Source organism: Alternaria ethzedia (genome assembly GCF_023757985.1).
Source record: "Alternaria ethzedia strain BMP 0044 chromosome Unknown scaffold_12, whole genome shotgun sequence".
NCBI lineage: Eukaryota > Fungi > Ascomycota > Dothideomycetes > Pleosporales > Pleosporaceae > Alternaria > Alternaria ethzedia.
In genome coordinates, this window is record NW_026056205.1 from 575,747 (window position 1) to 589,952 (window position 14,206).

Genomic DNA, 14,206 nt, shown 5'->3' on the forward strand with positions numbered 1-14,206 from the left:
AACGCCTCGCTATCATGATCATCAAATGTCGCCGACGAAGGCGACCCAGTAAATGCACAACCCATCCTTCCTTCTCAATTTCATCTCATTCACACCACGAGGCAGGTGTGCAGCCTCATCCTCACAAGCTGATATAGCCCAGAAGATCGTTAGTCTAACCTGCTCAGACCATCTGCTCGCCGTGCCTGTCAGCACCGACAGGCTTCCTCTGCACGCGGCTCGAGGCGCTGCCGTGGTGACCGTGAGCAGGCCCGTCAGGATGCGGCATCATGGTTCCCCTAGGACCATCTGCGGCATCGAAGGGTGCACCGCCCCAGCTGGTTCCCTCAACCGTACCCCATCCAGCCTTGCGGGTGAAGACAGTGTCGTGGAAGCCATCGAAAGAGCTTGGACCGGCGCCGTAGACGAAAGGAGCGTGGCGCATGAGAGGGATGTGGTTGAAACGGAAGTCCCAGACGGAAGCATAGGTCATGCGGTAGGCGCTGAAAGCCATCAGAGTGCCAATGACAGCTCCGGCGAGGATATCGTACTAAGGATTCGTTAGTGATCGTTCTGACATGTAAAGTGGAAATTGTTAAGACTTACCCAGTTGTGGTACTCGTCAATAGTAAGAGCACCTCCGATCAAGCAAGCTCCAAGAATGGGTGCGTAGAGAGCGACGAGCTTCCACATAGCCGGGTGATGGTTGGAAAAGACCTTCAACTTGGCGTTGAGGTACAGGTACAGGTAGACGAAACCAGCGAATGCAGCCGTGGTGTGGCCGGAAGGCATAGACTCAAGACTGTCGTTGATCTCTTTCCTGTCACCTGTGCAGATGCTACGGTCGAACATGATCTGACGGTACCCATTTGCGACGTTGCCATATGCGCTACCGGCTTCGACACCGTTGTCGTTGGCACCGACAGTGTCAAGGATGTCGGCAGGGATGACAGGCTTGCAGACGGCGAGGAAGTGAGGACGAAGACCTCCAATGAGCCACTTGATGAAGACCTGGAAAACAGCTGCGGTGATCAAAGCGTAGAGAAGTCCGATGGTAGCATTGTTCAGGTCCCAGAAGCTGCGAGCGCGGATCTGCACGATCAGGAACACGGCAAAGGGGATGAAGAAGGCCATGAGCGCGGCAGCCCAAATGGGAACAATTTCGTTGCGCATAGGGTAAGCAAATTGCGGGTAGACAATCTCCCCATCTTGGAAGATGATGGGGAAGCTGCGGCTCGGGGCTGGATCAGCGAAGTATACACCGAGACCGACAGCGCCCATGAGGGCCATGGTGAGGATGTCGAGCCAGGTAGCTTTGATCCATGATCCGAAGCCAGGCCTGCTGTTGTAGGAGGACGAGCCGCCCTTGGAAGCACGTCTAGGCCTGGCGCGCTTCTCGTGAGCACCGGTTGCCGTTGTGGTGTCTGCGGCGACGGGCGTCGTGTTGCGCTTGTTGAAGAACCCCATTTTGTTGGAAGTGGGTTCGTTGTTGATCCGTTAAAGTGCTGGATTCGAGGTATCTATACCGCGTGCTGATGACGTATTGTTGTCTTTGTTGTGATTGTTTGTTCCGGAAGGGGTCACGCAACAAACGACGTAGCGTGCCAGCAAAGCCAACAGCACTTGCACTTTAGCGGACCGACTGAACAGTCAAGGGGAGAGAAGAAGATGGATTGGCCTTGTGGGAACTCGACAGAAAGACTTGTAATGCGAGTCTTATATCCCAAAGCCAATTTCCACACTACAAAGTGTCACACGGCCACGCACTCTGTCAAACGACATCATTTTCGCATCTCTGCCACTGCGTTGGTAAATTACCAGCCACAAACCGGTTGCTAACCCTGCTGTTACTCTCGATCTGGACGGCTGGCGGCATGGTGATGTGGAGGGCATGGCGATCTTAACGCGATTAAGCGGTCTGACACAAGGAATCTTGGAACCTGCCAAAAGCTTGGTGCATGTAGCCAAAGCTTGGTTTCGCTAGCGGTGGCTTTTGTGTGGCTGATCTGGTGGCGGTGATGTCAGGAAAGTGGCTTTCGCGGCATTTTGGTGCCGGATCTGCTTTCGATTCTTCACGATGTGTGGCGCTGGGCCGATGGTGTTGCGCAGCCTGCATGTTCTGGTTTCCCATGTGCGTCGATGCGCGATGACCGTTGGTGACGTCAGATGTATGCATTTTGGAGCGATACGCACATGTGGATGGGGTGAGCATCCTGCTCACGACACATCGCATCTCATCAGCACATCAGTTGAATCATGCACCATACGGCAAAGTTACTTTTGCCGGGTGCAACTTCCAAAAACTACCTGTGTATTGTTCTTGAACGAGTATCTCTCGGTTTAGCGCGTCGGATCGTTGGCTTCACTCAAACACGCGTCGGCACGGTCAACAAGAACTCAGGTAAAGACTAAATGTTCTCATTCAGATTTGATCAAAGCGGGTACTATAAAGCAACTTGTTTCGCAAAACTCCTCATGATAACAGACAAAATCAGGGCTGGTTGACCCACACTGCACCCGATTGCTTCAACGCCCTGTCCTCCCCCTGGGTATCATCCGCCTCAAACCATCGCGCACCTCCTTCCCCTCTCTATGTGCACTCAACTCCCTAGCACAATTACAACATGATCTAAGAGTGGATGTGAACCTCGGTGCTTCCGCTACGGTGCCAAGTCGCAAGAAGCACGCCACAGCGACCGCACTTGTGCTGGACGTCCTTGAGTGAGTTCATCACATAAGGAATGCATCCCAAGCAGCAGAGGCAGCAAAGACCGAGAGCCCAGGCGTGCGTCGAGTTTCCCGTCTCGAAAGCAACGTTGGTCATGGCACGCTGTCCGCATGCAGGGCAATCTGTAGGTGCAGGTCCACGGTTCAAGTTCGCGATTGGTGTGGCGTTCTGGTAGACGGCTCCGCTTTGTTGTTGGGGAGGCATGCCAGGCTGGGCGCCAGCGTGATCAGGTTGCACGTATGCGCCTTGCGGATGCTGAGGCGCTGGCGAGCCAGTAGGGTGATCTTGAGGCTGTTGTGTGTACATGGCTGGTTGCTGCTGGTATTGTGCGTTGGGATCTTGGTGGTAGATGGGTGGTTGACCGGTCGCGTCTGGCGATTGAGGGTATTGCTGCATGGGCACTTTAAGACTGTTAGCAAGATAGTCATGGTATTTGAGATAGGGAAATTGAAGGCTAGGCGGCGTAGTCATTCAAAGGACTATGCGCTTCATGACGGCGTAGTTCTTAAGTCGCATTGATTCGCGTAGAACTCATACACAACAGTCGGAGGGTAATTACTAACCGTTTTGCTTCTCCATTGTGAAGGTTTATATCGTTGAAGCCGGTGGAATACTGTTTCGTGTTTCGGTGGTGTGAATGCAGCAAACGAGTTGGGTGTTATGCAGCGGCGTTTACCACAACATGTGAGATTGGACGTGGCTTTTATCGAAGCCTTTAGGCGTTCCATCATCGCTTGGGTCCACGGCCAAGGGGGGCTCAAACCGGGTATCGCAAGCACAGCCTTCATTTCGCGTGATGATCACTCGCCGTTCACCCCGCGTAAGGCTCTTAGCTGCTTGACGAGGCCAATGAGCGGTCCGAATCTCGTACACGTAGCATGACTGTATGCAAGACTTGGAGGCGCTTCAGCCTCAGCTGTCCGCATTGGTGATGGGGCGAAGGGCGTTGGCGATGAAGGGTGCAAGTAGCGTGCCAGGGAATAGCGAGCCAAGGCTGTAATTTCCCGAAGCGGTTTGACGCAGTCCTGAACTTGGGGGCCAAAATCTATACTATTCTCATATTATGCAAAGCCTTGCGTTGAACGCCTGGCTGACACGCCGCACCACAACGGACATCGGCATGCTTTGTTGCCACGTCGTCTTGGCTACATCACATTAGAGCTCGAAGTAGACATTGCGCACAAGTATGATGGCATTTGACATTAGGTGTAAGGCTGTGCAGATAACCGCGATCAGCACGTGGTTACAGGATATCTACTAGCGACTAGGGGCTGCCCGTTCCTGCAGATGCCTATTTTTGCACCGCTGTGCCGCCGCAAGGTTTGTTGATTCGACCAACCGAGACGTAACGAGACCAGGTGTGCGGAGACAGAACCGGTGAGCTGAGCGTGTGGGCAGACTGATTCAATTTCACCGGTTATGCACGGCCTTTTCATGGCTTCAGTATCTCGTATCCATATCGTCTAGATCAACGTCGTCTTCTGACTCTGAATCAACGTCGCCGTTCGTTGGCTTTGCATGACCGACATCGCTCCGGTTCAGCAGTCTTTGCTGTTCTGGGGTCAGGTCGACGACAGTAGGCGCGTAGTCGCCAAGCTCCTCATCAGCGTCTGCACCATTGACTTCCATCTCTACTCGTTCACCGTCCTCTAGCTCAAGCATACCGCGCTTTAGATAAGAGCCCTCTGGTTCCCATCCGAACTCTTTCTGCATATATTCTTGCAGATCCTCTAGCTCATCTACCAAGTCAGCTTTCCACTTTCCGTCGAAGTCGTCGAGAGCTTTGCGGAATTGGCCGAAGAGCGGTTTCAAGAAGCCTCCGCCAACATCATTCATGTCGAACAAGTCGCCTTCTATATTAGCGCAATGGCCAAGCTGGATCCGCAGGCATCGCAAGAAATCGAGGAACAGGCGCGATCGCTGTTTGACGGCTTGCCGACATGTGAGTAAAAGGCGCAGGAGCCGCTTCCACTGTTCGAGACAGGAGTTGTTGTTGAGGGTCAAGACCATAAGGAAAGTAAACTGCAGCTCGCCCAAGATTTCGTCCTCTCGTCCACGTAGATCACTCGCCTGGCAGTGGTTGTCGATGAGATCTCCCAGAAACCAGGATCGGTCTTGCGCGGCTTCCGTGCGTTCCCTCCCGGTCGCGCCTTCTCTCCAGGTCTTTTTCAGATCGATGGGTAAGAACCGTAGCTCCTTCTCCGGATGCAGCATGCTGTTGCTGTTCTCTAGGCCGGGTATTTCGTCCAGGTCTTGTGGGGCGGATGATGCGGATGTCAAGTTCCAGTGATCCGGATTCAGGCCACATATCCTCGATAGCATAGTGGGTGTGACTTGCGATGTAAGCTTGCTCCAGTCGGTAGATTCCTCAGACCAGCCTTCTTCAGCACCAGAGTCCCCTTCCTGGACGCTTTGTCGGTAAGGTGTCAGGCCATCTTTCCATATGCTTCCCAGGTTCGCCTTGTGTCTCAGAACTTCGGTCTGCGAGGTTTCGGCTACGAGGTCTTCGGTGCTCTCGTCCCATTTCTTAACGAAGACTTGCGGCGAGCCTACGCCAGGGGTGACGTAGAACCAGGCGCCGTGCCTCACAGACAAAGTGCTGTCGCTTGCAGTGAAGACGAAATGCAGGCCTGGTGGAATGTTTTTGACTCCTCGAAAACGTGGTGATGAAGTGAAGGACAGGAGGTCGATGCCGGCAAGTGCCTTGGGGGGCAGATTCAGCAGCAGTACGCAGTTGTTGATTATTGACGGGTCCATCCTAGGGCGAAAGATTTCCTCGAACCAGGAATGTCGGAGAATTTTGAGAATAGGTTGTTCGCAAAGCTCTACTCGAGCAGGTGAGAAATGGGGTATCATTAATTCCAGGAAGGGCAAGACGCGAAAATATTAAAACACGTGAGCGCGGCAGCCTAGCTCTGATGCAGGGCCCAGGCAATGAACGCGACCAAGGGAAGTACGTAGACGCTGAAAGTGGTCAGGAAGGGACAGAGGTCGAACGGACGCGTCGCCCCCAGCGCTTAAGATTGTTTCGCCGCATGAGTAGCTATCGGGGGAGCTTGTCGACATCTGATGCCATGTACCGGTAAAGAGTGACCGATATCTCCCCGAAACACACGCCATGCGTCATTGAGTTAGTACGAGGCTCGGCTCGGGATGGCGATCTCATTCCGACTCTCCACTTGTGCTCGAGGGAACCAGCTGATTGATGGGTGTCCCTTGACAAGAAGCCGTTGTGGCAGCCATCCTGTTGTCTAGACGCGATCTGCCTGGGCGACGTGCAACCTCGACGATATCTCATCGCCCTACCCCGCCCGGCCCGACCCACTGCCAGCAGTGAAACCCTCACCCACGCCCCGAGACCAGCGCGCACGCAAGGGAGCAGTTGCAGGTGACATAAGCCCACGCTCTTCATGTTACCTGCAGAAGCATCCGTCCGAGCCATCCAACAGACGACGCACTGAAGACGCACGCGCACAACCGCCGCCATGGACCGCCGCCGCACCCCCGGCCTCTCGTCGCTCTCGTCGCGCGGCCTGCAGAACCACCACTACACGTCGCACGGCGCCACGCTGCGAACCCGCAATGCCGACTCCCTCTCGACCCAGCTGTCCGTCTTCCAGTCGCTCCTCCACAACTTCGCCGTCACCCACTCCAAGGATATTCGCGCCAACCCTGCTTTCCGCGCCGAGTTCGCGCGCATGTGCTCGGCGCTGAACATCGACTTCCTCGCTTCCTCGTACCACCGGGACAATAAAGATGGCAAGCCAAGTGGCGCCGGCGGGGAGAGCATTTGGGCACAACTGCTGGGCGGGAGTGTGAATGACTTCTACTTCAACCTGGGCGTCTTGATCGTGGAAGAGTGCCGGGTCACGAGATCAGAGAACGGCGGGCTCATCAGCGTCTCGGATCTCAAAGCCCGCATATCCAAATCCCAGCGCATAGGCGGGAGCATGGAAGTCAGCGATGACGACATCAAGCGCGCCGTGGACTCGCTCGCTCCGCTCGGATCTTGCTTCTCCATCATGAAGATTGGGCACAGAAGTTTGATAAGAAGCGTACCCAAGGAGTTGAATACCGACCAGAGCACGGTACTCGAAGCCATACAGGTTCTTGGCTACGTCACAGTATCCATGTTGCAGCTGAATCTCAACTGGGAGAGGCCTCGAGCCCATGCTGTGGTTGAGGACCTCATGGCAGACAGTCTGGTCTGGGTCGACACACAAGCCGGGGAGAACGAATACTGGAGTCCGGCCTTCCTCACTGCCGCCGGCATGAGCTCGTAGCACTTTCATAGGCTTGACATGAGGAACGAGCGCACGAGATACGGCATTATGATACCCGGTGTTTCACACCACAACGTAGCAGACAGTTAGATTGTATCTTTAGGCAAACTCATCATTACATATACAGACTATCATACATCTACTGCATCACCACAAAAGTTCAGTGTTGCAAATCTTCGCCTCCTCGCTGTCTTTCCACGCGCCCCTGGTATGGCTCAATTCAGGCAGTACTCTGCGATGCCACCTCACACTCCATCTGCGAGCCGTGTCTTCGTCTTCAAAATCCAGCACCCATCGATTGTATACGCGGTTCATGACTAGCTGATTCGTTTGGCTGGGGCTGTCTTCGTTTGCACCAGATAGCATGCTCTGAATCGCCGGGTCATCGTACGTCGTCTCCAAATCTGGATTCGCTGGCTGTTCAAAGGTGCCATATGCGCGAGGCCGATTCGACGAGACGGCCTTGGACGACGTCTTCAGATTAATCACGTCGCGAAGACGGTGAATCGATGTCTGCGACTCGTTGCGCAGGGGAAGAGTCATGCCATGCTTGTAGGCATCGCGAGAGAAGATTTTGAAAAGGTCCGACGTGCTAGGCTCGTAGCCTTCGATATGCATGAGCACCCTCCATACGGGGTTTCCCTTCTCGTCGACCGAGGGCGCGATGGGTTGGTAGCCGCCTCTCTCCACCAACGTACGCAGTACGGGGTTATAGGGCTGCATGAGAACATTGAGACTCATGGGGTGATGTGCGGGTAGAAGATTGTAGGATGAGATGGCAGCTGTGATATCTTCACCCTCTTCGAGGAACCCTCTAGGGGGTGGAATAGCGGAAAAGATACTCGCGGGCTGGTGGAGAGCGCTCAGCTTGTGCAATCTCGAAGCATTCTTCTGATACGCGAGGGCTGCCTCTGCGTTCTTGAAAAGTAAGTAGTAGAAGGGCAGTCGCTCTAGACTCAGCGGGTCACGACCAGGCACAATCTTATAAAGATCGCCATCTCGATGCCAACCCTCAATGTGCTTGCTCTTTGGTATGATGCGACGGAAGTCGGCTTCAGTCAGCTCAGTGCTACAGTTCGTGAGTTGAAGAACGGTAATTTGTTCCCCCTGCTTGCGCAACGAATTGACCACTTGCTCTTTGAGTGACGGAGTAGGGTCGTAAACTTCCCGACGAACGATAGGCGTTGAGTCCGGGAGGTTGAGCTTGGGATACCTATCGCTTTGCTCGGGCTGACGAGGTTGCAGAGTAGTGCTTGCCTCCGGGAAGAGTTCTTCAAGAAGCGATTGCTCACTCATTTCGGCGGTACCCCGTGTTGGTTTTGGTGATAGATTGGCAGTAGTGGATGGGCTAACCTCTGGCTTCTGCTGCAAAAGCGGCGATGTCCTCATAGATTGCTCCGTCGTTGTACTCTTTCCGTCACCGTCTCCAGTAGTGGCGCTCAAGCCGTCTGACGACTTCATTAGGCGTGACTGTGTATGAATCCTTCGCGTCAACCTCTCGCTGTCAATCTTCTTCTCTGAGCTTTTCAGCTCAGAGCCTCTTGGGAATTTCTTCACGTTTTCGGCATGTTCGCGGGCTTGCCGGCGATACTCTTCCACCGACGGGAGTACTGGTTTCGGCGCTCTTGGCGTGGTTGGTGAAATACGAGCAAGGTCTTTTTTCAGCTCTTTCACACTACTGCCAATCTTGGATGACGTTGCTCTTATGTCGCTGACGTGTAGCTTCAAGAGTAGATCCGGTCGCCCATTCACGCGAGCAGAGTGTTTTTGTTCCGCGTGGAGCAATTCCCAGTTCCTGTATGACGCTCTTAGAGCCTGCTTAAGCTCAAAGTCACCCTCGATTGCTGCGTCTTCATCCAATACGCGTATGCAGTCACGAGCATGTCGGGTAACTGGAGCCACTGCTAGAGAGCGTGCTGTTTCTAGCTCTGTAGCCACACTGCCTAATGTGTAGACCGACTTACGGAGGGCTTTCTGGCTATACTCAAGTGTGCGAGACAGGGTCTTCGGATAGGAAGTATCAGAATGACGGAAAGAAACCGGATCGCCGCTCATTGAAGCATGTCCTAGTAACGACTGTATCGGGGTGGAAGGGTATGCATCGTTCCGGGGTATAACAGGTGCCGCAGTCGGTATGTCCTGTTCCCTGGGGGACGAAGACGGCAGCTGTCCCAGCGCAATCTTTGTTTCTAATGCGGCCTGGAGGGCTTTGACTTGCTCAAACAGGCCCTGGAGCTGCTGACGTATGACTGTAGCATCGTCATCTCGAAGAGTTGTAGCGACCTCCTTCTCGTTACTTGTGGTCGGATTCTGCCTACTCTGATCTTTGCGTATAGGGTCTTGGTGTTTCCGTCCACGTTCTCTTGTTTCGGGAGACACAGGTAAGGCCAGAACCTTCCTTACAACAGCTGGCTGGCCCAAGCGTCTCTCCACAGTATGTTCGGCCTTCCTCGCGGACTCAAAATCTTGATCTGGACTGTCCGCCTTCCCTGTGTGCTTGTCCTGTGGGCGTGTTCCCGAATGTGAATGCAATACCCTTCGCTGGCGCTGCGCCAGCGATTCAGTGGTCTTCCTGATCACCACAGCACCAGTGCCATATGTCTGTGCTTCGGATATGCCCTTCCCCTCTTCATTCAATTCGGACGTAGGACGGTTCTGGGCTTGCGATTGCGATTGCGATTGCGGCGGCGATGGCGGTTGCGATTTGGTAGACGGTGTAGTCCGGGTCCAGGGTACAAGTCTGATCAAACCCCCGTTCAACCAGCTTTCTTTCTCTGTTGTGTGGCTGTCGGCAGTGGTGGTTTGCGGGGATTCATCGCCGACGGTCGAGGACGGTGCGGGCGTCGTCCTGTGGGCGCAGCGAATCTGGTACGCGGTCCCCGAAGGATGACATGGCCGAAGATGTCGAGGAAGGCGCGGCGGTGGCATAAATTGCACGGCTTCGTAACATGGCAAGCTACCCTCTCTCGAGCGCGATACTCAGAAAAGCTTCGGAATGGACCCGCGCTAGCACACCCATCTGGCCTAGCTTCCCCATCGCTTAGTCACCCAGCATCTTTCACCACATTGGGCTGCACTGGAGGGCCCTGACAATGCTGCGCTAAGAGGCAATGGTACCTAGGTACAGGTGGAGATGAATTCGCATGCTAATTAGAGACTTCCAAAGTTGAAGCTTTCAGTACACACGTGACGTGAGTCACACCAACGGCGCACCCAAAGCACTTCCGAGATTTTCACCACCCGTCTTGACATTTGCTGCAGTGCGCGGTGACAATATGAGCCCGGCAACATCTTACACTCTGCGCCCTCTGGAGCGCAACCCTCCGAGCATTCCCAGTAACGCACTCGAGGGCGGCGCCTTCCGTATTCATTTATCACAGAAAGAGCTGAAAACGTTGGGGCTTGTTAATGGCGATTGTGTACGGCTGAGTACTGCTGCCGGTTTCAAAGGCTATGGAGTGGCTTGGCTAGCCTCGCAGACAAATCCTGGCAACAAGCCAATCGCCAAGGTGTCTGATCTTCTGCGAGAGCAATACGACCTCTCGCTTAACGATCCCGTCTTCATCGAGAAGGTAGACTCCTGGAAGCCTCTCAAATCCATAGAGATCAGTCTCGCAGATGCACCAAATCAAACTGCCAAGTTTAGCTCGAATGAGCAACTTTTGTATTGGCTACGACACACTTTAGGTAGGTCAACGATTATATTTGACTACTGTTTCTGACAGCTATGTAGCAGTGGACTCTGACATCATTCTTCCGGGATGCAGTTTTCCAGTTCAGCAAAAAGGCTTCAAGCAAAAGAGCCAGAAGTTGCGTGTCACTGTGCAGAACATTGATCCGCTGCCAACTGAGAAGTACGCGACATACTTCGACGAACTTACTACTGAAGTCACTACCACGGGTGATATCCCTACTCAACAGACCCCGAGAGCTTCTAAGCAGATTCTCCAGGTAAGGGGTGATGGCATCGGTGGACTTTCTGCTCACATCACTACGATGAACAGACGCCTCTCTTACCTCACAAACACTCTACCTCATCAACGCGACGTACGCCTTTGTGGACCTACTTCTTTCTTACTACACGGCCCCGAGGGTACAGGCAAAAGTCTTCTACTAGAACGGCTAGCGGAATGCCCATGGCAAGAAGTTTACCGAGTAGATCCAGACACGCATCCAAAAGGACAAGCCAAGGCAATATCCGATGCTTTTGAGGACGCTCGTGACAACCAACCGAGCTTGATCATAATGGATAATCTCGACAGGTTTCTCGAAAAAGCTGAGACACTTGTAAACAGGCTGCGGGAAGAGTTGGCCAAGCTGGGCGGTAGCCAAGTGGTCGTCGCAGCAGCAGCGCGTAGCATATACGATGTTGATACCAGACTTCGATCACCGTCAGCTTTCAAAACGAAGCTAGAGCTCTTTCCACCCAACACCACTCAGCGGGAAGATATTCTCCGACAAATTTTGGGCACTACGAGCAAACTTGGAGACCTTGACTTCCCATCGCTGGCAGAGCGCACACACGGTTTCGTCGGACGCGACATCCACGATCTGTGTCTTCTCGCCCGAGACCGACGCGAACAACAGATGGATGAGACGATAAGCGAGGAAGAAAAGACCACCTTTGGCGAGAAGCTTGAGCAAACAGACTATGTTTGTCAGGAAGATTTCGATGCCGTATTCGGAGAAGTACAACCGACGGTCCTCAAAGATAGCATTCTAGAAGTGCCCAAGGTTCGATGGACAGATATCGCTGGTCTGGATCACGTTCGCGCTGTACTTGAAGCCATTACTATTCGCCCATTTAAGGTAAGCTATATTCCTATGTCATCCCTATATCTCCCACGGCCGTGTACGATGCACCCTTAGGCGTTCATCTACTTCTGCAACCAGGCTCAAAGCTAATCGCATCTCCAGTATCCCGACCTCGACATCAAATTCGGTGGCCCTCAATCCCGAAAAGGCGTTCTACTCTATGGCCCCCCCGGTTGCGCAAAGACCCTGATCGCACAAGCCGTTGCAACGGAGAGTAAACAAAACTTCCTCGCAGTCAAAGGCTCTGAACTCATCAAGATGTATGTGGGCGAGTCCGAGCGAGCTATCCGGGATGTGTTCCGTAGAGCACGCGCAGCAAAGCCGTGCATCATCTTCTTCGACGAAATCGACTCCATCGGCAAGTCGCGCGAAAAGACACAGGATAGCGGTCTCAATGTCGTTACAACGCTGCTGAACGAGATGGATGGTATTGAAGCACTCAAGGATGTGTTCATCATCGGCGCGACCAATCGGCCTGACATTCTCGACTCGGCGCTCATCCGTACCGGGCGTTTCGACGCACACATCCACATCGGCCTCCCAACTGAAGAAGCGCGGAAGCAGATTCTCCAAATCCATACGCGGAAGCGACCGCTCGCAGAGGACGTCGATCTCGATGTTGTTGCCAAGAAGACAGACGGGAGCAGTGGAGCAGACATCAGTGGATTGTGCGCTGTTGCTATCGAGTTGGCGATCACGGATTACACAATGGATCCCAATAGCGAGCCGAGAGTGTACATGCGACATTTTGAGCAAGCGCTGCAGCAACACGTCCCACATACCATTGCGGATGAAGCCGAACGGTACAAGAACTGGCGGCCAGGCACGTCGCTGTCGGAGCCGTCGAAGTCGGAGAAATAATCAAATGATGCCGTTGGTCGATCAGATTGATCGAACTGATCGTGCGCTTTCATCTTGTACTTGATCTGAAAAGGCTAGATATAAACACATGCTTTAGACAGTGCGAAGAAGGCTGTTGTATCAAAATTGCACGATAAAGAGATTCGAAGTGCTTTGCTTGTATGATAGATCGGTATAGATCACCGTGAAGGTCTTTATGTTACAACATGGCACACGAAAAGCAAGGGTATCCTCGAATACGATTCCGCAACGCCGTTATCCCCAGCCCCAGTTCGAAATTCCGATGTTTCTCTTTAGCCAGCAAGCTCCGCCTCTTTAAAAATCGGTATGTTAATGTCAAAGTCTTCGTCATAGCCCGCTACTCTGCCCAGAATACAATTGGCTTTCTTTTGTGCCTGCTCACTCATATCCGTCACATGCGTGAGCGCAATATGGTTCATAAGTGTTTCTACACCACCATAAACGCCCGTGACCTTGTCTTGCCCTGAGCAGAGCAGGCAGCCGAAGTTATCATCGTTCGAGCTAGGTTCTGCTGCCTTCTTCTTTACATGCGATTTGGCAAGAAAGATCCACCTAAATGTTGGTAGAAGTAGTCAGTATGTCTCTCACATGCAGTCTATACATGGGAACCCTTACCGATACCGTATCCCGGACATGGAAGTCTTGACACGCGGGTCCACTATCTCGACAGTCTTGTTCTTTTTCGTGGGGTGCGGCTTCGTGAAGACGTCGCCCGTGAAGGTACAATGCTTACACCCCCAAATCTGCTTTGTGTTGTAGTAGCCGCAGGGCTGAGTGCGGACTGTGATACCCTTCTTAAGGTCTTCTCTGACAGCCCAGGCACCCTTGCAAAATCCCCAGTAATCGTTGTCCTTGTTAGGGCGGCCGTTCATCATTCTTTCACCACCTGCTGGTCCGCTTTGAATAGTATCGGATCTGATGTTGTTGCGCATGCGGTGGCCTGGAAGGATGCCGATTGGAATAGAGCTGCTGCTGTCGGTTGAGGCGACAGAGGGCGTGAAACTAGCATGTCGAGGTCGACTTGTAGCTGGAGAAACTGGCATCAAAGAAGTAGCGGCTGCTGTTGGAGAACTATACACAGCCGCTTGGGAGTTGCCGTTGCTACCCTGACCGGGTATGCCGCGTTCTGTTGCAGGTGCAATATAATGCTGAGGGTGCACTAATTGTCTAAGGCCGGCAAGGTGTCCTTCAGCTGGTGCAGGATATTGCTGTGGCTGCGTATACGGTACGGATGGTGTTTGGGAAAGTGAAGGGGAAGGATCTCGTTGCTGTCGTGATCCAGGCCAAGGCATGTGCGTAGGTGCATTTGCGTCGTTCTTGGGTGTATTGATGGGCGGCGCATGAGATTGAGGGCGTAAAGGTGCCAGCGGTGCAATGGGAGAAGGTGTATATCTGTCTTCTGGGGCCATATAGGGAGAGCTGTATGGTGGAGCACTACGAATCTCATCGTCTTGATCATATGGTGCTACTGGAGGTCGGGCATGTTCACCTTGCGATGAGTTGGAGCTTTTACGGCCAA

At 53.3% G+C, this 14,206-nt stretch overlaps 7 protein-coding genes across 7 annotated transcripts; 2 read left to right on the forward strand and 5 right to left on the reverse strand.

Moving 5' to 3' along the window:
- Positions 1-163: 163 nt before the first annotated feature.
- On the reverse strand, positions 164-1,446 carry J4E87_005740 (uncharacterized protein; the record flags this gene model as incomplete). The annotated part of the gene is made up of 2 exons (XM_049377347.1): positions 164-529; positions 586-1,446. 2 exons carry the CDS (start codon positions 1,444-1,446, stop codon positions 164-166), a joined length of 1,227 nt encoding a protein of 408 aa, XP_049232973.1.
- A 1,162-nt stretch (positions 1,447-2,608) lies between these two features.
- J4E87_005741 (uncharacterized protein) lies at positions 2,609-3,286 on the reverse strand (the record flags this gene model as incomplete). Its single annotated transcript, XM_049377348.1, has 2 exons — positions 2,609-3,108; positions 3,271-3,286. The coding sequence occupies 2 exons, from the start codon at positions 3,284-3,286 to the stop codon at positions 2,609-2,611; spliced, it is 516 nt and encodes a 171-aa protein (XP_049232974.1).
- An 861-nt stretch (positions 3,287-4,147) lies between these two features.
- On the reverse strand, positions 4,148-5,563 carry J4E87_005742 (uncharacterized protein; the record flags this gene model as incomplete). The annotated part of the gene is made up of 1 exon (XM_049377349.1): positions 4,148-5,563. The coding sequence occupies one exon, from the start codon at positions 5,561-5,563 to the stop codon at positions 4,148-4,150; it is 1,416 nt and encodes a 471-aa protein (XP_049232975.1).
- A 629-nt stretch (positions 5,564-6,192) lies between these two features.
- J4E87_005743 (uncharacterized protein) lies at positions 6,193-6,990 on the forward strand (the record flags this gene model as incomplete). The annotated part of the gene is made up of 1 exon (XM_049377350.1): positions 6,193-6,990. One exon carries the CDS (start codon positions 6,193-6,195, stop codon positions 6,988-6,990), a length of 798 nt encoding a protein of 265 aa, XP_049232976.1.
- Positions 6,991-7,137: 147 nt separating this feature from the next.
- J4E87_005744 (uncharacterized protein) lies at positions 7,138-9,587 on the reverse strand (the record flags this gene model as incomplete). The annotated part of the gene is made up of 2 exons (XM_049377351.1): positions 7,138-9,492; positions 9,579-9,587. The coding sequence occupies 2 exons, from the start codon at positions 9,585-9,587 to the stop codon at positions 7,138-7,140; spliced, it is 2,364 nt and encodes a 787-aa protein (XP_049232977.1).
- Positions 9,588-10,265: 678 nt separating this feature from the next.
- Positions 10,266-12,666, forward strand: J4E87_005745 (uncharacterized protein; the record flags this gene model as incomplete). Its single annotated transcript, XM_049377352.1, has 4 exons — positions 10,266-10,677; positions 10,727-10,941; positions 11,083-11,799; positions 11,908-12,666. The coding sequence occupies 4 exons, from the start codon at positions 10,266-10,268 to the stop codon at positions 12,664-12,666; spliced, it is 2,103 nt and encodes a 700-aa protein (XP_049232978.1).
- A 293-nt stretch (positions 12,667-12,959) lies between these two features.
- On the reverse strand, positions 12,960-13,619 carry J4E87_005746 (uncharacterized protein; the record flags this gene model as incomplete). Its single annotated transcript, XM_049377353.1, has 2 exons — positions 12,960-13,239; positions 13,321-13,619. The coding sequence occupies 2 exons, from the start codon at positions 13,617-13,619 to the stop codon at positions 12,960-12,962; spliced, it is 579 nt and encodes a 192-aa protein (XP_049232979.1).
- Positions 13,620-14,206: the final 587 nt, after the last annotated feature.